At 43.6% G+C, this 20,906-nt stretch overlaps 3 protein-coding genes across 6 annotated transcripts in view; 1 reads left to right on the top strand and 2 right to left on the bottom strand.

Annotated features, from left to right (window-relative positions):
* The window catches only part of LOC111152173 (ankyrin repeat and sterile alpha motif domain containing 1A), a 178,346-nt gene extending 174,216 nt beyond the window's left edge, over positions 1 to 4,130 (bottom strand). For both annotated transcript variants that reach the window (XM_022510537.1, XM_022510538.1), the window contains exon 1: positions 3,855 to 4,130. In XM_022510537.1, the coding sequence (XP_022366245.1) occupies positions 3,855 to 4,039 (185 nt within the window). In that variant the 5' untranslated portion in view covers positions 4,040 to 4,130. The remainder of the gene's footprint in view (positions 1 to 3,854) is intronic.
* A 159-nt stretch (positions 4,131 to 4,289) lies between these two features.
* Positions 4,290 to 13,602, top strand: LOC111152275 (TATA-box binding protein associated factor 11). 2 transcript variants are annotated; one of them, XM_022510739.1, is made up of 6 exons: positions 4,290 to 4,590; positions 5,005 to 5,704; positions 9,540 to 9,688; positions 11,770 to 11,857; positions 12,206 to 12,302; positions 12,944 to 13,602. In XM_022510739.1, the coding sequence occupies exons 2-6, from the start codon at positions 5,534 to 5,536 to the stop codon at positions 13,072 to 13,074; spliced, it is 636 nt and encodes a 211-aa protein (XP_022366447.1). In that variant the 5' UTR covers positions 4,290 to 4,590; positions 5,005 to 5,533; the 3' UTR covers positions 13,075 to 13,602. The 2 variants fall into 2 exon arrangements, with proteins under 2 accessions (XP_022366447.1, XP_022366449.1); XM_022510741.1 differs by lacking the exons at positions 4,290 to 4,590; positions 12,206 to 12,302 and having other exon boundaries at positions 5,469 to 5,704; positions 12,944 to 13,457.
* A 225-nt stretch (positions 13,603 to 13,827) lies between these two features.
* Positions 13,828 to 20,906, bottom strand: part of LOC111152257 (UHRF1 binding protein 1) — a 65,915-nt gene continuing 58,836 nt past the window's right edge. The window contains exons 18-21 of one of the 2 annotated variants that reach the window (XM_022510706.1): positions 19,905 to 20,167; positions 19,346 to 19,454; positions 19,114 to 19,220; positions 13,828 to 18,706 (exon numbers count right to left, since the gene is read on the bottom strand). In XM_022510706.1, coding sequence (XP_022366414.1) covers positions 18,581 to 18,706; positions 19,114 to 19,220; positions 19,346 to 19,454; positions 19,905 to 20,167 — 605 coding nt within the window. In that variant the 3' untranslated portion in view covers positions 13,828 to 18,580. Of the gene's footprint in view, positions 18,707 to 19,113; positions 19,221 to 19,345; positions 19,455 to 19,904; positions 20,168 to 20,906 lie in introns of those variants that run through there. The other variant, XM_022510707.1, reaches the window with a different exon arrangement.

The following is a 20,906-nucleotide window of genomic DNA, read 5'->3' as shown; positions in this document are numbered from 1 at the left end:
ATTAACATGCTATACTGAATATAATTTCATCTGTATCTGATGGCTAAGAGTCATAATAAACAGAAATTAAAGCACTAAGCTACAGTACAATGATGCCTGGGGCATAAGCAAATGTGTGGGGCTGTGCACATCCAAGTTAACAGTCTCAAATTACTGGTGGGGGAAAATTATGATAGATTTTAATTGCTTTTTCTCTTATTTTGTCAGTTGGTCACACAGACATATGCTGCAATAAATGCCATAAGAAAACAGACCATGTATCAGGAGAAGGGCTAATTTTAAGTACCTACTATGTCCTGGGTCTGAGCTAAACTTTGCAGCACACATAGCAATCGGCCTGGGCACAAAGTAGATGACAGGTAAACACTAGATAAATGAACATCACTAAATGTGCCTACCTAAGCAGGCGATCTCCCTTACGTACTCTCTCTAATCTGCCACAGCCCAGAAAACACACTCCGAAGTGTTAAAGAACCCCAGTTATAATATGTCTGGCATGGTACTTTGCATACAGCAGGGATGGTATGGCAAAACTGCACGGGCTGAACTGACCTGAGGATGGTTAACAGGGAGCATTTACAATGAGCATTCCACAAGAAACTACGGAAGTATCTTACACACAGTATCTAAGATGATACCTACAACACAAACAATACTGTCCCCATTTTACAGATGCAGAAATTGAGGCTCCAAGCGGGTGCATAATTAAAAATCAAGCAGCTAGTCTCTGGGGGGAGTATACTGTGAATTCAGGCAGGCAGACTGCGGAACAATATACTGTACTGCCTTGGAATAAATGTGCAGTAAATACGTGAAGGTCCGAAAGACATGAAGTTTATAACAACTTTTCTTCCCTAAAAGTTTTTGCTGACTTTCTGATTCTCTGGTACGTTCTCAACTGGTGAGTGTTACTATAGGTAAATATTATACTGACAGAACAAAGCAATAAACTAGGAAAGCTAGCCACGTAAAGTATGAGCCAGTGAGCTACTGTACACTCCAGATGATCGGTTCCAAACAAGTAGAAGCCTGAGAGATCTGTGTGTATTAGGGTCATTAGGGAGGGCTTTAAGAAGTTAAGACCTAAGCCCAAGAAGTGTAGGAATAAAGAGATGGGGTGAGAGAGGGAGCATTCTGTAGCTTAAGAATAAACATAAAACCTTTGTAGAACTGGGGGGGGGGGTTCATAAATAGATGAATGGGGCAAACAAACATATTGGTTTAGAACATTTATATCTGCTGCAGCTGTAAGCTCCCATTCGTGCCAGCTTTACTTGGTCACTCAAACAGCTGGACAAACACATGTTGCAGTGGCACTACTAGTGAGGGTGGGGTACAGCAGCTAATGCGAAGGCCAGATCTGAAGCTATGATTCCACAGCTCTTGTTAAGGGTCCTTGGAGGTGGGGAGTGTGGGCACAGGGAAATTCCCAAACCTAAAAAGGGAGGACATGCTGACCTAGGGATTATTTAAATATAGAGTGTTAGTTGCTCAGAAATCTTTCACTAGGTTGAACCAGAATCACCTCTAATTAATGACACACCTAGTGTAACTAGTGCCTGCAGAGCCTCCCTGCCCCTAGGAATCCCAGGGATGACAGGCTGGGGCTGCTCTTAGGCCACCTACCATCTCCATAAGAGACACAAGAGCAAGTCAGGGGTCAGCTGTTTTATGCAAGGAAATGGAGACACATGCACACTTTATGACAAGAGACTAGACATTTTAGCATGAGGCCCAAGGTAAAAACGCTGTGGTCAACAAAGATTTCCTAGTCTTGCTTAACTACATGGCAGCGAAATCCTCAGCAAAATTTCAACAGTCTCTGAGTGTGAGCAGTAAAAGTAATTTGATCTGTACTTGAAGGTGGGAGATATTTGAAAGTTTCTCACTTCAGCAGGATATACTAGGGGTTAAGGTATTTCTGGCAAACCTCCAAATGTTACACTATTCAGCTAATTAGAGATAGTCAGCTCCAAACTTGTATAGTCTTTCTCTCATCTCTCAGACATCAGAACTGCAGATATATCAAAGTAATGCAGGGGGGGTGGGGGGGGGGAGTAATCCAGGGAAGATTTGAAACCGAATGCATGCATTCGAAGTACATCTTTTAAGGGGCGCCTGGGTGGCTCAGTCAGTTAAGCATCTGCCTTCATCTCAGGGTCCTGGGATCAAGTAATGCATTGGGCTCTCTGCTCAGTGGGGAGCCTGCTTCTCTCTGCCTCTGCTCCTCTCCCCCTGCTCGTGTTCTCTTTTCCTCGACAATAAATAAATAAAATCTTAAAAAAAAAAAGAACATCTAATGAATACCCATCAGTTGTCAGGCACTGATCTAGGGACTGGGACTATAAACTTAAGAAAGACTAAGTCATTCTGAAAGATGGAAGCGTACCCCATTCATTATTATTACCCTTTATCATGCCCAACCACTCGAGGCTACAGGCAGGAAGTTCTTCTAGTGCTCCACTAGCACCAGATAAGTTTCCTTTCCTGCTTCTGTGCCTCTGATCATGGCTTGCCAGCCTGGAATGCTCTCACTGTACTTCACCTATCTAAATCTTCACATCCTTCAAAGCCAGCTGAAGTCCTCCTCCTGGAAGCTCTGGTCTCTATCTCATTCCCAAAGTTATGCCTCATTTCTCTGAACTACTAACAATTACTGCCAGTACCACCATCAGCCTATTTAGAAATTTGTCATCCTCTAAGAGATACTTTTATTCATTCAATGAATCCTGAGTACCAACTGTGTGACAGCATTGTTCTAGGAGCTGGAGAAAGGGCAGCAAAGAGCACTGGTTTTAACCTCCCCAAAAGAACTCCTGGGGACAGTTCTTCTCTTATACTGCTTTTTAAAAATCTTCCTGTGTAGACCTGGGTTTGTACTCCGTGCTTAATACGTAACAATATATCAGGTCCTTGGGCTGCTTTGGTCCAAGCTCACTCAAATTGAAGTTACATAAACTAAGGGGGAACAAAAGCCAACAAAGCCATTTCTAAATGAACTTCCACTTCTTAAAAACCTCAAAAGAACAAGGAAGGAAAAGAAAACAGGCAATGAAAGTGCTGCTGAACCAACACATTTTACTCACACTGACAAAGCACCTCCAATTCCCCCCCTCCAAGCCATGCAAAAATGACCTTTTTCTCTCAAAATCAGTACATCTCCAGATTCAAGGGTTTAACAACAGGTCTCAGAGAACTTTAAAGCACCCCTGAGCTTCCTAAACCAGTCTTTCTAAAGCTTTGTTTCTTGACGAATAAACCCCTTAATGAATCCTGCATATGCCACTTAGCAGACTAATCCAATGAGGTTCACTACAACGAGCTAGAATTTGAGCTTTAAGCACAAGAGGGACTAAAGGAATACTTTGAACGTAATAAATCCAGATACAATGCTAATATAAACAAAAGCCAGGTCCTGCGGAGCGTGGTGGAAGGGGAATCAAGAGAATTTCCTCCAGGCGAGCGGCGAGATTCTGCAAGGCGTGGGAGATTCTGCAGGAGGTGAGGGATATTTAAAATAAATACTTCTTTGCTCTGAAGTGGCTTGTGAGATAGGACAGCTGGCACCCTACAGCGGGCGAGGGTGAAGCCGGGCTGTGCCATGCGGCGGCGGCGGCTGCCACCTGGGCACTCCCACCATTCTCCTCAGCTGGGTCAGGATGCGAGACGAGAGCCCGGCGCCGCGCAGACCCGCACCCGCGCTCCTCGCCCCGTGGGCCGCCCGCCCTCGACCCGGGGCACCCAGCAAACCCACCCGGTCGGGTCTCAGAAGCGCGGACCTCTCTGGAGACCCCGAAGACGGGCGGGGGAGAGGGGGTCTCCAGACGGCCGTCCAGCCCCGGGGCGTTACTCACCTGAGCAGACTGGAGAGGGGATGGCTCGAGGACCCGAGGCCGCCGCCGCCGCCGCTCCCGGAGGAGCCGCCGCCGCCGCCGCCGCCCCCAAAGCCTGAGGAGAGCCGCTTCCCCGACAGCAGCTTCTCCACGGCCGGGAGGTGCCCTGTGCGGGCTGCCTCCAGCAGCTCCTGCTCCTTCCCCATCCCCAGGGCCACCGCCCCCTGGACCCCCTTCCCAGGGCTGCGGCCGAGCCCGCTCCGGCTCCCAAACTTTCCGTCTCCGGGCAACGCACCCCCCAAACCGGCCGGGGACACCACCCCCCTCCCCCCCGCCTTTTCGCCCCAAGAGCGCGTCACTTCCGGGATCTGGCGTCACGCGTCACCGCGCCCCCGCGCCCCGCCCCTTTGCCCACCTAGCTGGGCGGGGCTCGACCGGCGGGTACAGGTGTCTTTGGTCTGTGGGAAATGGACCCGGATCTGCGGAGATGGGCCTCCGGGGGCAAGAGGAAAGCGCCTTGTAGATACCCGCTGTACAGGTGGAAGGGAACAAACGGGTCCCACCTATATGCGCCTACCGAAGTGCGCTCCTTCCCCAAAGGTTTTGGGAGCCCTCAGGACAGGAAATACGGTAATTCACCCAGGCAGCGTAGAAACAAAGAGAGAAATATGGTAACGCGCACCTACATTTCCAAGCCCATTCTTTCAGCACGTATAAGTTAAATATGTGGTGGATGTGGAGACCTAGTGATGCAGAGGTAAATAAAATGCACCGCTCCGTACCTCAATGAGGGAAGAGAGGAAAAATTTTAAATAGAAACATCTCCACTTCTTCATGGTCCCAATCTCTGAAATGGCTTGTTAAAGTGAAATGTGCAAAAAAGAAGACGACGACCTCCCTTCCCAGCAGGATTTGCTTCCTCTTGCTTTTGATGAGATTAACTAAACTGACATAAGAAGTCAGGTTTGTGAAACCGACCTCAATCTTGAGGACTGGTGAATTGGAAAACTCACTTAATTGGGTAGAAACTATGTGTTTTTGCTACTAGAAATGTTCCTAGCTCGAAGTAAGCGGTCAAAACTTGTGGAGTGAATAAATGGATTGGATCGATTCTGTTCAAACCATATGATTTTTATTAATTAATTAATTAATTAATTAATTAATTTTTAAGGTGCTTAAGGAACCGAAGAGAAATTCTGGAGACTCACACAGGTCCACGATCTCTACCCAATTGAAATGTACGAGGTTGAGTCCCTGCCTGAGTTTTATCAGATAGCCGCATCCCACTACACGGGCAATGACGGAATTGAGTTTTCTCCCGTCCCCAAACTTTACTCTGAAGAAAGCGGATTAAGGAGTTAACTACGTTTTTAGAAAGGCAGAAGTTTCGGGGAAGCGGGGGAGTCTTTCAGTAAACAATACAACTATCCTTTACAAATGCTGATTTCCCAACGTGGAAGGAAAATCCACAAACTGAATTTTGTACCCTGAATCCTCCCTCTCCATCCGCCACCAATTCATAGTTAAAACGGAGCCCCGAAGTCCCCTGCGCGTGCTTCAAACTGTCCCCTCCGAGGAGCCGTAGGAGTGATGTTATCATAGCGCGACGACAGGAAGTAAGCTTGTGGGCTGCTGCATTACACTAGGTCGGGAGCTCCAGATCTGTCAGGACTGCGATCTCTCCCTTTTTCCTTGCTGCTATGGATAACGCCTGCGAGTCGCCCACGGAAAAAGGAGGAGAAACGGGGGAGCCAGATGAAACGGCCGCTGCTCCCCGGGGCCCAGGAGCTACCGACACGGACGGAATCCCGGAGGAAACTGACGGGGACGGGGATGGGGACTTGAAAGAAGCGACGGCCGAAGAAGGCGAGGTAGGGAGAGAAGTGTTGATGAGGCCAGAGATTGTTACTGCTTGCTGGACCGGCTTTCTGGTTGGTCTCTGCCAAGCTAACTCGAACTCATCATGACTCCTTCCAGATCTGCGAAGGTGGATGGGGAGAGGGAGAAAACAAAACTGTAATGCTGGTTCGGTTCTAGACACCCAGACATTGGGTTAATACTTTTAATCCCTCCCCTTAGATATCAAGGCTACTTCTGAGGGAATTTTTTTTTTTTTTAAGTAAACTCTATCCCCAAGGTGGGGCTTGAACTCAACGACCGTGAAATCAGGAGTGGCTTGGTCTATGCAGGGAGCCACTCAGGCGCCCCTGAGGGACTCTGACATAGCCTCATGGTTTTCCTGGTGAGGAAATTGGGATCTGATGTCACACTAAGACTTAGCCCAAGAGCTAGAACCCAGGATTCCTAGTACCCCTTTGACCGAAAGATGGTTTCTCCTAGGTGTTCCTCAAGCATAACTTTGTCATTATGTTAGGTCCGTTATTAAACAAAACGAGACTGAAACAAAGTTAAAGTTATGCAAAGCTTTATTCTATGCCAAGCATTAGAAGTCAAACTGACCAGCCCCGGCAGTCTCCGAAGAGAGCGACCACCCCCAGTTTATAGGCTCAAGAATTGACTGACTGACTCGTCAGGACCGCCTTCGAAGAGAGCGACCACCCCCAGGTTACAGGCTTAAGAATTGATTGACCAGTCAGGGCCGCCTCCGAAGAGAGCGACCCCTCCCAGTCTTACAGGCTGCCTTTTATTGGGTGAAACTGCAACCCATATCTTGGTATCTTAGCGCCCCCCCCCCCCCCCCCCCCCCCCCCCCCCCCCCCCCCCCCCCCCCCCCCGTTTTTTTGGGGCGCCCCCCCCCCCTTTTTTTTTTTTTTGTCCCCCCCCCCCCCCCCCCCGCCCCGCACCGGGGTTTGTGTGTCTCTTGTTGATTGGCTAGTTCCATCTGGTCTGGTGACTTGTTATTTAAGATTACCCCATACCAGGAGCCGTTACAAATAGTACTTCCTAGAAAGGCTTAGTCAGTTAACATATTCAGTGTGAATAATAAGGTGGTCGTTCTTCCCAAGATGGAGTCGTTTTGGTTTGGGCAAGACCTCCTCACTGTTACAAACAGTACTTAGTACTGATTAGATGTCTCCATCTGGCTTGACTCGTCCTTGTATTCTGGGCTCTGTTACCAGGAACTAGCTGACTACATTTTACTGGTTTTCCAGACTTGCTTCTAAGTAAGTTCCTCTGGGGGGCAAGGTCAATTTAAGTTTACTGCACAAACAACAAAATGGCTTTTAACCGAGATAGAGTCGCTCTGGCTAAATAGGTCCTTATATTCATATGCTGCAGAATCTTTCAAGGGAGACTTTGAGGGAGTTACTGGATTAGCCATGTTTTTACCCTCTTTGGACATTTAACTACTACCAGTGACCTGGGTGTTAATGTCCAAAGATCTCTATAGCATAAATACCCCAAACCCATCAGTTGTGCCACCCGAAGAGCTCAGCAGTGTTGCCTAACTGAGCATCAATCAGGGGACCAGAATGTCAGTGTTCTCTCAGTTCCATTTCTAGAAATAGAATTTTGGGGTCTTAGAGCTTCTTTGGGACTTAAAGAGATCATGGGGGAGGACATTGGATTAAATAGAAACAGTCTTTCAGAGCACTAAGTGGCATCAAGATAAAGTAAGAACTTTTAGAAAAAGAAAAATGTGATGAAATTATTTTAAGAAGGAACCTTTAAAACAGATCTGAAGGACAGAGAAGATGTGAATAATTGCTTAGTCCCATAAAGAGCTCACTAGTTGCACCCAACAGAAGATAAAATTTTTTTATCTGAAACACTTTCTAAAAATTGATCATCTAGGGGCACCTGGATGGCCCAATTGTTAAGCGGCTGCCTTCAGCTTAGGTCCTGATTCCAGAGTCCTGGGATCCGGCCTCACATCAGGCTCCCTGCTCAGCAGGGAGTCTGCTTCTCCCTCCCCCTGCTCTTGTGCGCTCACTTGCGCTCTCTCTCTCTCTCTCTCTCTAAAGATGAAATAAAATCTTTTTTTTTTAAAGTGGTCACACACCATACCACGAAGAAAAACACAAATTCTTAAAAGCAGAAATCAAAGCGTCACATCCTGTTAGTACAGTGCAATAAACCTAAAATTAATAATGAAAAGCTTCTCTCCACCCTCACTCCCCACTCCCCAAAAAAAACTAGCACCTGGATATTTTAAACTTTTTAAAGTAGGCTTTAGGTTAAAGAAATTAACAAAGGGAACAGTACATTAAATCCTGTGGCCAAAACTTTAAAGAAAAATTCATAGCTTTATATATTTTTATTAATAAACAGGAGATGCTGAAAATTAGCACCCAACTCAAGAAACCAGAAAAAGAACAACAGGGGCTCCTGGGTGCCTCAGTCAGTGAAGATCTGCCTTCAGCTCAGGTTGTGATCCCAAGGTCCTGGGATCCAGCCCCACGGCAGGCTCCCTGCTAAAATGGCGGCTCCCAACCCCCCAACTCATGCTCTATTAAACAAAATCTTTTAAATTTGAAAATCTAAGAAAAATGGCTCATTTGGGGGGAAAATATAAATCACCAAAACTGAAGCACAGAGAGGTTAGAAAACTTGTACTAAATAGGTAACTAGAGAAGAAGTTGAGAAGTGTTTTTAAAGGTATACTGCCGGGGTGCCTGGGTGGCTTAGTGGGTTAAGCCTTTGCCTCCGGCTGGGGTCATGATCCCAGGGTCCTAGGATCAAGCCCCGCATCAGGCTCTCCGCTTATCGAGGATCCTGCTTCCCCCCCTCTCTCTGTCTGCCTCTCTGCCTACTTGTAATCTGTCAAATAAATAAATAAAATCTTTTAAAAAATTAAAAAAAAAAAAGGTATACTGCCTTCACTTTCACCTAGGCACCCACCTCAACCCTGTCATATTCCTGTATGAGTTTTTGTGAGTTCCTCTTTGGGAAAAACAGAGGTTAAATCCCATTAATGAGGTTTGTTGTGTCTTTTGATTTTAATTGCTATTAAACAGACGTTAAACATCTAGCATGAGTAAACCTATGCTAAAGGCTTATGTGGGGAGAGATAAATAACAAGAGTCAAACCTACCTTCAAAAAGTTTTCAGTCTAGAAATGGAACATAAATATGTGCATGATACAGTACAGTGAGAGGTAGGAAGAAATGAGCACTACATGTGGGAGAAGTTCACTTATAAGTTCCAAATCCAGGGGCACGTGGCTGGCTCAGTCAATAGAACATGTGACTCTTGATCTCAGTGTCATGAGTTTGAGCCCCATGCTAGGGTTAAAAGTTACTTTAAAAAAAAAAAAATTATTTCAAGTTCCAAATCCAAAGAAACACTGTTTTGATGAGAAGGTGCCTCGTTTTTAATATTCTTTCCAGATGGAATCATCAGCAATAAAGAGATCTATAGATTTAGAGGCAGAAGAGCTGGCTGGATGGAGAGGACTTTTCTCTCATCCCCTTTAAAGAGTGAGGTCAGGAAGGTGGGCTCAAGGGGAGGGAGTGTTTTTCATGATACTTGGCACATCATTTCCTTTGTAAACATACTAGAGCTATGAGCACAGCTAAACTGGAAAACTGGATTATTTGGCTGGTTTTCTTTCCACAGGTGGGCTATATAAACTTCTTTAGGAGAGAGAGTGTATCTTACTCATGATGATGGTACACGCCAGTGTCTGAAACCAAAAACCTATTGAATAATGGATTTGTTGTGTTGTAATGAGAATGAGGTCTTACCTTGCCCAAGGCTGGAAAGTAGGTCACATATATAATGGGGTTTCTTTCATCTTTTCAGCTCAAGAGTCAGGACATCTCAGATTTAACAGCAGTTGAAAGGGAAGACTCATCTTTACTTACTCCTGCAGCCAAAAAAATGAAAATAGATACCAAAGAAAAGAAAGAGAAGAAGCAAAAAGTGGATGAAGATGAGATTCAAAAGATGCAGTGAGTCACTTTCTGATTTTTTTCCCCCATTTCAAGACTCTAACTTGACCACACAAAGTTAATAAATTTTTTTGGCCTTTAAATTTTTTTTCCTTTTTTGTATTAAAAAAATAATAAAGCAAATAATATCTTATGTTACATTTAAGGAAATAAAATAAGTAAAAAGAAAAATAACATCTTATCAGCAGAGATAAAAACTAAATATTCTGGTGTATGGGCTCCAAGATATTTTCTATACATATATATCTAGAAATAAATTTTTTCAAAGATGTTACTGTTTGTAACCTATTTTTCATCTTATGTATGGTGAATGTTTTTCATGTCAATAATTATATATCTAGGTCGTAACTTTTTTTTAAAATGAAATAGCTTCATTGTGGGGTTTTTTTGTTGTTTTTTTTTTAAGATTTTATTTTTAAGTAATCTCTGCACCCAACATGGGGCTTAAACCCACAACCCCAGGATCAAGAGTCACACACTCCACTAGACTGAGCCAGCCAGGCACCCCTCATGGTGTTTTCTGATTGTAAAAGTAGTGTGGGCTCATGGAAATTATTCTGAGAATACAGAAAAATGGAAAAAATAATTACCTATAATCCCACCACCCAGAGTTAACCCTGGGTATATATTTGATTATATACTTTTTCAGATTTGGGGTTTTTTTGGTTGTTTTTTGTTATTATTGTTGTTGTTGTTTTCATATTTGTTTTTACTGTTTGATATGTATAGCTAAATATTTTTAGTAAATATGCCCATAAATCATCAGTTGCAGTGCTGCATTATATTCCATCATGCAGATGAATTATTTAATCAGTCCCTGTAGTTCTTTTTTTTTTTCTCTTGATACCATTTTGATGAGATGAGTATCTTTGAGCACATCTTTGCATACTGGTCCATTTATTTCCTAAATAAACTCCTAGAAGTCAATCGCCAGTTCAGACAGTATAAATATTTTCAAAGGTTCTTCATACACCTTTCCAGATTCTTCTCCAGAAAGGTTGTTATACTTCACACTCTACCAGCAGGTATGAGTTTGTGTCCTCCCATTCTTACTAAATACCATTCTTTATAATACTTGTCTGGTTCATGAAAAATGTTATTTTAGTTTATCATTTTATTTTTTATTTTTTCAAGATGTTATTATCTACCTGACAGAGAGAGAGAGAGCACAAGCAGGGGCAATAGCAGAGGGAGAGGGAGAAGTAGGTCCCCACCAAGCAGGGAGCCCAATGCGGGGCTCCATCCCAGGACCCCGAGATCACAGCCCGAACCAAAGGCAGACGCTCAACCATCTGAGCCACCCAGGCGCCCTGGTGTTTCATTTTCATTTCTTTAGTTAATAGTAGTTATTTTTTCCCCCTGAATTCACCATTGGTATTTTTGTAAATTCCCTGTTCATGTCCTTTGCTCGTTCTCTAAATTAATACAGCCATCTTTTTATTTATTTGAAAGTATTAAGAGCATTAACCCTTTTCCATATATTTTAAGAACATTTCCCCCAAGTGGATTAATGTTGAAAACTACTGGTTTGAATATAAAATTTATGTATCAAAATTTTACCACCAATGTGTAGTAAGGTAGAGTTACGGGGAGAGAGAGACACATGCTGAAAACACAGTCCGTGCAATCTAGATAGTGTAGTATACTGTGACCCAACATTGTTGTTTAAGTTTTTGTTCTTAGTAAAGTAGAAAGAAAGTTGTGTTTCACTTTTTCTCAAGTTCCTTAAGAGTGAAAATGCTTTGGAGCGCCTGGGTGGCTCAGTCGGTTGAGCATCTGCCTTCAGCTTAGGTCGTGATCCCAGGGTCTTAGGATCGAGGCCTACATTGGGTTCCTTGCTCAGCGGGAAGCCTGCTTCTCCCTCTGCCTGCTGCTCCCCCTGCTTGTGCTTTCTCTCTGTCAAATAATTTTTAAAAAAGTAAAAATGCTTTATCTTCACTCCTTGTAAGCACCAAGCCTAATGCTATCGACTCCTTGAAAATTCTTTTTCTAGTTGTCTGAAATTTGCTTTTATTGAAGTGATAATTTATCTTAAGCATTTGTTCTTGTAAGCCAACTCAATTACCTGAATCTTTGTCTAGAATCCTGGTTTCTTCTTTTTCGGAGGAGCAGCTGAACCGTTACGAAATGTATCGCCGGTCAGCCTTCCCTAAGGCAGCCATTAAGAGGGTAAGGATGGACAGCCATACTTGATTTATGTTGGTTATGAGAGCTGAACTAGACTCAAGAGCTATGTCTATGAGCAGAGTGGGGTGTTAGTCAAGGTGGCGGATCATTCATGCAGGAAAATAAAAATAACATGCCCTTCAATTATCAATGAGAGTTTTGTGTTCCAGGGATAGGGTCTCAACATATAGGTCAGTATACACCCAAATCCTTGTTTTAATTGTCTTAATTTCAACATCCAGCCTTTAGCAAACACTTTCCACTTTCTTGGGAAAAAAAAACTCTTAAGGGTACCATATTCCAAAGCTAGTTCTTGCCTATATTAATCATGATCTTTTGTCCTTTTTTAAGCTGATCCAGTCCATCACAGGCACCTCTGTGTCTCAGAATGTTGTTATTGCTATGTCTGGTATTTCCAAGGTTTTCGTCGGGGAGGTGGTAGAAGAAGGTGAGTTATTATTGATACACATATGGGATTGAACCTCTCGTGGTCTTACTTTCAAGACTATCTATACTAAAGGACCTGGTAAAGCACTTGTGGGAGTTTGCATTTGCACTAGGAGTTGACCACGTGGGGCACCTGTATTCTGGAGAGCATGACCATTATTCCTCAAAAGTTTTAATACTCAGAGGCAAGGAAACATCTGGGAAATCTCCTTTCTGGATTCCTGTCCTCAGCCCAGGGTGACAGAAGTGGACTTCATATTTTTCGCCAATGGACTTTGCTCATTTCTGTTGGCCAAATTAAAGACACAAGAAAAGCAATCACTGGGGGCTGACCAGTGTGATATGATGAGGAGTTGTCCCCGATGTTATGACCCATGGGACCTGCCCTCTATCTGTCAAGGGAAGAACCTGGCTGCTGTGTATTGCTAATCCCATCAGTTAAACTTTTTCTTTTTAAGCAGAAGTTATGTTTTAAACTGTTGCCCATTATACTAAAGCTAACATGGTATGTTTTATAGCATTTTCTTAAGAAGGGACAGTATCTTGGCTTATTTCCTCAGCAAGCTTAAGAAGGATTATGGGGATTATGTGATATGAAGTCCTTGTGTGACAATGAAACTTTTCTTTTTGTCCTCTGTTTAGCACTGGATGTGTGTGAGAAGTGGGGAGAAATGCCACCACTACAACCCAAACATATGAGGGAGGCTGTTCGGAGGTTAAAGTCGAAGGGGCAGATCCCCAACTCAAAGCACAAAAAAATCATCTTCTTCTAGACCAAAGCTTAGAAAGGCCTGGTACTGAAGAGAAAAGTGCTGGTTCCAGACTTGCTGCTGCATGAGACTTTCGCACTGGTGCTTTCTTATCTTGGTCCTCCAAGGATTCCATGATGATTTTAATGTCTTTCTTGGAACTCTGATATTCATCATATCTAAAAGGCATGCAGCCGGTTTCATACCTGCCTTGACTAAATTATTGGGACCTCTGGGCATTTTGAGGCATTTAACTGTTTCTTGACCAGTTGGAAGAAGGTACGTGGGCCTTAAGCATCTTCTAGACAGGGAAGCTGCTTTCAGAGAGAAAACCTTTCCAGGAGAGCTTCGACGGTTTCGCACAGAAGCATGACTTAGGTTGTTTCTCCCTTCTGGTTTTAAGTAGATGAAACAACCAGAAATTATGACTTGAGACACTCTACCATGAAGAACACAGTGATAGCAACAGTAGTGGAAAAATTAGTCCCTGTAAAGATGTAAAGTTCTCCTATGGATTTTGGTGAGTGATCATTAAACTGTTTTCCAACTTGCCATATGTGTATTCATTTTCTGTCTGGCCGGTTGGAATGGGGAGTAGTTCATCATTCTTCTCTGGTGTCAGAATAGAACTGGTCTTGGCTTTTTTTGAAAATTTGAGCCCTTCCCATTTTCTATTAGAATCATTAAGATTTTATCTCATAAAAGAGTACTTAAGCCACTTAACAATAATGTAAAAGCGCATATATTTCAGGTTCCTAGAAACAGATAGACCACAACCAGCATTTAGTAAGTTTAATTTGCTTTTTTCAGGTGGTTCACAGAACCAGTACACTCAAGGTTTGATTAGATAATGCAACATTAAAATTTCCCAACACTGACCAGTATTCCAGTTCATCAGACACATTCTCATTGTTGTCCTCAAATAGAGGGGAATGGAGTGACCTTTTATTGACAGTGATTAGCAGTAATAAGGCTACCATATATAATTGGCAATCTGCAAGAATTCCTTCCCCGGTCATTCAGTGTCATAGGGAGAAGAGTTTTGAAGCTGTTCTCTTTTGAAGCTTTCCTGAGCATGTCTTAAAAGATGCCAGTTCTGTTCAGCACCCTGATGGAGGGGAAACAGCTTGGACTCACAAAGTTGAACAGATCTGACTTTTAGTATCTTACATTAAAACCCATGGCTTTAAACATATATTTAGCCAGTGAAGAAGACACTTCAGTGGGGCATTCCAGAAAGAAATGCTGTAAGACTCAGGCTAAATCTTGACTGGATAATAAACCGTGGAGAGGGGCGGTGGGGAGGAGGCGGGAGCAGATAGTCTCTCAGCTCTAACAGAAATTTTTTTAAACAATTACAGGAACTATATCTATTGCAGTTTGAGATATTGGAAAAGGGTAAAACTTACAAGCAATGAGGGAGAAAGATACATCACAAGTCTAGCCATTTAGCAAAGCCTCACAGTTTAAGGTTCTCCGAGAGTGTTTCTCCTTGTGTCTGTTGTGAGAGATGGGGGAAAAAATCCCCACTCAACAACAGCTACCATCCGTACCCATCAGAGGTGAATGGGAACATTCCTACTCTAGTAGAAGGTGGGAGAAGATCTAGATGAGGGCTGTAGTCTCTGGAAGGATGGTACATCACACCAGCCTCTCTTGAAACACTAATGACTATGGTAAATCACTAGGTCAGGACAGCTTTTGCAGTTTTCAACCAAATGCCATTCTACTAGCATTGCAGCAATATTCGTTTGTTTCCACTGTTTTGTGATGTTACTATAAATGATTTTAGAAGTTTAGACAAGTGTTAAATGAGAAAAAAACAAACCCTTAGTGCAAAGGTTTAGAATGGTAAATTCCATTATCACTATGGCAACACTTGAAATACCTGCTTTCCACTACCCCCTGAACTAGAATAAGGGGAAACTCATGTTAAATAGGTTCAAAGGAAGCATTTAAATTCTGGGGTGTTGTGGGGTAGTGTTTATCCCTTGTCCATTCCGTATGCAGAAACTGTTCTTTCAGAACCATGAAAAGGGTACATAAAGTTTGAGGACCATGGCAAGATGAGGGTCAGATTACAGAAAGCAGCAAAAGCAGCTGTCACAAGAATGGAACCCATTCCTTCAGTCTTAAGTCAAAGAAATGAGGTGAATTATTCCAGCGAGTTGAAAACAAATTTGAGATCAATAAACGTCCCTGCAGCTCAGCTCAGAGACATTTAAACCAGTCCATACGCACGAAAGCCGACCTCCAGTACATCCCTGTAAACAGGAAATCTCGACAATCATAGATGATACAGAGTTGTAAATGTTTCACAGCTGAAATGGCGATGTGCAGCAGCTGAGGTCTTTGAGGGATAGTGGTGCTATCACTCCAGACATTTTCTTGAGGTATTATTTCTTGTTCACAGTCTTAGAGCTCCAAGGCAGAAATCGTAAACAGTCCAAGCACTATTTTCCTTCCTTATTTTTTTTCTTTACATTTATCCTGAGAACTACCAACCAGTTCACGTTTCTTCATTATACAAGTCTTTCCCCAAATCAACAGGAGTATGAAGTTATACAAGATGATTGTGAACTAAAATTTCCTGGGATGATGACCCCTACACCACATTTCCTGCAGGAGGATTTCAAGATACAATAGCCAAGGATGCCACGTATGAGAGTCAGAAATTCTAGGGCTCCATCTGTCACATGGACAAGAACTCCAGAGAGCCTAGAAACCTGACTGAACTCTGGCCATTAAAGGGGTTAGCCTGGATGTTTGCCAGATTTGTTTTTATCGCTTACCAGCAAGCACAAGCTTACAGTGATGTTCTATCAAGCAAGGCTCACGAGGCATTTTCTCTGCACGGAGGGATACCAGAGGGATACGGTGGGGGTAGTGGAGGTAGGGGTGGGGAGCAGGAGGGGAGGGAAAGAGAATCAGAATGTGATTTTAAACCAATTCAGATGAGTCTAAGTTTGAATGATTCTATTTTCCGGCTACTGATCTTCCTCCTCAAGGCCTCCTCTAACAACATTAGAAAGGCCATAGTTGAGAGGACTAGTGATTTCATTTTGTTCAACATTATGCCTTCCAAAGGAGCACTAAGGGAGAGTCTGTGGAGGGACACACAGTTACTCTCTCGAATTGTGTCTCACCAAATAGCCCTAGTTTTCTGTAATTCCATTGCAAGGCCATCATACAAGGATTCCTCTTAAACCTTTGCCACCCATACATAGCCTCTGCCAGCCTCACTTCTGGGTCAATGAGCTCCTGACATTTCTGATTTGCTGGGAGAAGTGCTTTCTTGTCCTTACGGCTCAGGCTGAGCCCCAGAGCTAGGGTGTGGCAGGATTTCGTGAGCACAACCTTCCCCTTGACTGGATATCCCATCTCACACTACCCTCAGCGTTTACCTTTCCAGAGTTGGAGCTGACATTTTAAACCTGTGTCCTCATGTGGGAGTATCTCCAACCCCCGATAATTTTTGCTATTCTCTGGACCTTTCCTCTCTTCATCATATATTCTGGAGATAAAGGTGACTGCAAGTACACAGAGAATTTGAGCCAGTAAAATGGTTTTCTATAAGGTCCTCTTTTCTGCGTTGTCTCCATGAGTCCTTCCTGATGATGCAGGTGGGACATTTGAGCCAGACCAGCACACTGACCCTTCCTTCCCCTCAGCAATGGTGAGGTTACTTTGCTGAGTTCTAACAGAGCTTGCTGCCTTGCTGGTTGCTGAATCTTCTATTACTTTACACTTCTCTAGACTGAACCTCACCTGTCATTTTCCTGAGTTGTCACAGCCTGGCTTGTGGGCCTTCTGTGGTTTGCTTTGTTTTTTTAAATCCCTTCTGGTTTACCTATCATTACCTGAAAGTAGTGACATTTGACTGCATTATAATATCCTACTTTCGGGTAATTTATAAAAATCTTAAGTAAGGTTAAACCAAGCATCCATCTCCAGGAAACTTCCCCTGTTAGCATTATCTCCAAAAAGACGTTTATTCTTAAGTCTCCAAGTTGTTTCCTAGGAATGAAAAAATATTCCCATATCTCATAGTAACTGGTGTTTTAAAAGTTGCTTTAAGTGCAGAACCTTAACAAAAATTCTTTAGAATTCTGAACAAATTATATCTTGTTGTTTCTTGAGTGCATGTTTCTTTTTATCCTCAAAAAAACTAGAATATGCAAGTCAGGCATGATTTCCCATAAAGGAAAACATTTCTCTTTCCTCCAATAGGTCATGTGTGATTAGGATTTCAGTGACACCACTAAATCACTAATTTTACCATCTTGCCAATTCAAGGTGAGTTAGCTGATGAACTTCTGTCCAATCAACACAGCCTGAAGTATATTACAGAGCAGTATGGATGAGGGTAGAATGCTGGGGAAGAATTAGGTAAGAAAGAAAGAGGGAGGGGAATCACTCTTTCAAGGGGCAAGGGGAAAGCCTAGCTAGGCTGAAGGGTTTTTTTTGTTTTGTTTTGTTTTTACTTAAGTCAAAATTACATGATTTTAAAAAGCCACAGTGATAGAGGGGTATGAGAGGCAACAAGTTGAGATGCTTACATTACAGTTCAAAACACATTTTCAACTCCCAAACCACCAAGTGCAAAGGAGAGTGCTGGTAGAAAGTCCCAGAGCTGGGAGAGCAGCTGTGCCGGGGACCCGGGGAGACAGAGGAATCACTTCTGAGGTGCAGCTGTGGAAGACAGGCAGGCAACCGTGGGCTCAGCACAAGCTCCTCTAGCAATTCTTACCACATCGTACCTTCAGCCTAGCTCAGTGAGTATTTTTTTCTTGATTTAAATTTCAAATAAATTATGTTATAGAAGGGAAAGATGACACAACGGAGCCACTGCTATTGTTTACTTTCTACCACAGCATCACAATGACCAAAGTATAATAGAAAAGAACCTTAACCCTGAAAAATCTGATTGTAGTATCAGCCAAGATGGTATGAGCTTGGCCCCCTTTCCAAAAAAAAGGCAGCATCCAGGTCTCCCTCACTCTTGTGCCTCTCCTGGCTCTGCCCTACTGGCTCTTTCTTGTTCCAATCTACTACCATGGCCAAAGCCCAGGCCAAGGACTTTTCAAGTCTGCTACAGAAAGCTCTGGGATGTAGAATCTTTGGTGGCTCTGTGGTGACTGAGGAGGTGGGTACTTTCTCCTATTCGCACAGGTTGTAGAGGAAGCGAATGTCTCTGCCATGAAACTAAGTGGTAAAATGGCCCTATGATGGCGACAAGATTCCACCTGGTGTGCAGAGAGCCGAAAGGCCTCGTATAGGCAAGACATGATGTTTGAGCCACACGCAAAGCTGACCCCAATTTTCTAGAACATGGTCATACTTTGCCCTGTCTTCCACCCAAGTCAGAAGAGCTAGTAGAGAGGACTCCCCAAGGAGCGAGCTGAGTACTCCCCAGTCCCTCTGGCATCCTTAGCAGACTTCTTCAATGCTGGACGGTGCCTTCTGTCATAGTTGGTGCTATTGCTGGTGATCTCCTCTCTCCTTGGCATAGATGGCTGAGCCACTGCTATCAGAGCTCAAAGAGGGGGTTATACTTCCTAATCTCCTGCAGCAGTCTTTCTTTCTCTTGGTTGGCATCGGCCAATGCTTGTTTAGTTTCTCTAAGTTCCTTTTGTAGGATAGGCAATTCTTTCACCTGGGGAACAATAAGAAATTTACAATTAATAAATACGATAACACGCCTTGCAAAAACATCTGGTTAGGGAACAAGGAGTCAGAATTCAAACAGAAAGATCCACAAATTTGGTTAGTGAGAGAGAGAGAACACAACCAGATCTTTCTAAAAACCTAAGCCTGTCTTCAAAGTTCATCAGTTATAAGGACAGCAACAGGCAGAATGTATGATCAGCAACCATTCACCTACAGTTCCCGACTTATATCCCCCATTAAGCACTTCCAGAAGTCGCTACCAGGTGACAGGAGCCCAAACTACTCAGCTATACACAGCACAGACAACCTTTGCAGCCCTCGGAGTTTAACCAGCTTCTGTAAGTAGAGCCACTAAGAGTCTGTGGGAAAGGTACTGCTCAGTTAGGTCCTCACCTGCTGTCCAAAAGCTTCTTCTGTGGGCACCAGAAACATCTGTTCTTTGGGGGACTGCCTCTTCTCACCTTTAGGTACTTCAGCTGATGGTCTGTCTTGAGCAGGAGCTGGGGAAAAGTTAAGGTTCTAAATGACAAACTGCTGCCAACATGCAAACAATTCCTAGTTATCGCCTCCCCCCTTCTAGGAGAAAAAAGGCAGAGAAGCCAGGAGGCTGACAAGCCCAACTCACCGCCTATGTGGAACACACCATCATCACTCCGCTTCAGCACAACATGCTCCATGGCCAGAGTGATGGGGACAGGGCCTGGAGATGTTGGATAGATGGGGGGGATATCATCCTGCAGGAAAGAGGGGAACCATACAATGCCCCCAACCAGCTCAGGGCAATTCAGGTAACAACCCGGGCTCCTCCCATTCAGCTTGAAGCAGTTTTATGCCATGACGTATCCAGACATTCTTGCAAGGTAGAGAAGCAGAACTGAGTCTCTCCCATTCTAGAGATGGTCAGACTGAGGACCAGATAACCTAATGGGCTTATTTACACATAGTCACACTGCATGGCAGAGACAAAGTTGGGGCCAGAGACAAGGTCTCCTCACCTAAATCCAGAACATTTTGATACAAAACATATTTATGTATTACTACACCCTACACTAAGAATGCTAATATGCATTTCCTCACTTGATTCTTGCCACTTTGGACCACGACAAGGGAAGACGTGAACAGCTATCACTGCCAGAATTCCTTGCCCGGCAAAGTCTAGGGTAAAACTCAAAAGCTCTTCTCACCTTTAAGGTGACCCTGGAGTGCAGGAGCTCAATCTTCATGGGAACTACCACTGGGATCTCCTCATCTTCCAAGAAGGGCCCTAGGCCATTGAGCACCGAAGTGAACAGCTCAAGGTCACAGCCTCGAAGCAAGAAATGCAGGAAGCCATTTTGTGTGGCCAGTGGGGAATGAACAGCGGCACCAGGCCCCACCTCAAAGCGAAGGCCCACAGCTGGCCTGATGTGGTCAGTCTTCAAAGCTGAGGATTCCTGAAAGCTTATATCTTTGATAGGAGAGACAAAAAGAAAACATTAATTACAGTCAGGGACTATTCTAAGCACTTTACATATATTTAATATTCATAACAACCGTATGCCAAAAGTATTATCATCATTCCCATTTCAGAGATGAAGGAACTAAGGCACAAAAAATAACTTGCCCAAAGTTACACAACTTGTAAGTAGCAAGGACAGGACTCGAATGTAGGCAACAATGACTGACTGCAAAGACTGGGCATGGCTACTTTGCTATCATGTCTCTCATGGTGGAAGGGAAGTCAAGGATCAAAAAAACACTGGCCTCGCTGTAAATCTGAGATACTGGGCTAAAGGCCGAGGGAAAGCTCTTAAAACACAGGACCCTCAACTCTGATAAATTTGAACATCTCCTCCTTTCTCCAAGTCTTGGTGTTCTCATTTCTCTCTGATAAAAGCCACACAGGGTCCATGCTAATCTCCCCAAAATTCCATAAAGAACTATCACAGTTGTGGGCAAGAATAGGAAATAGCTCATATATTTTAGTATATGTGCTGCCAAAGCGAGCACAACTCATATAGTGATATAACTGCAACCTGGCATTATCTGGTAAAGTTGAAGTTATACCTACCCTAGTACCCTGCAAAGTATATCCTCAAGAAGAGAACCCTCGAGAAACTCTCTAACATACATACCAGGAGATATGTACAAGAATGTTCAAGGCAGGGTGCCTGGGTGGCTCAGACAGTTAAGCGTCTGCCTTCGGC

The sequence above is a fragment of the Enhydra lutris genome, unplaced genomic scaffold, assembly GCF_002288905.1.
Source record: "Enhydra lutris kenyoni isolate GAN:26980312 unplaced genomic scaffold, ASM228890v2 scaffoldscaffold28, whole genome shotgun sequence".
NCBI classification, from domain to species: Eukaryota; Metazoa; Chordata; class Mammalia; order Carnivora; family Mustelidae; genus Enhydra; species Enhydra lutris.
This window is presented reverse-complemented; position numbering and strand designations above follow the sequence as displayed.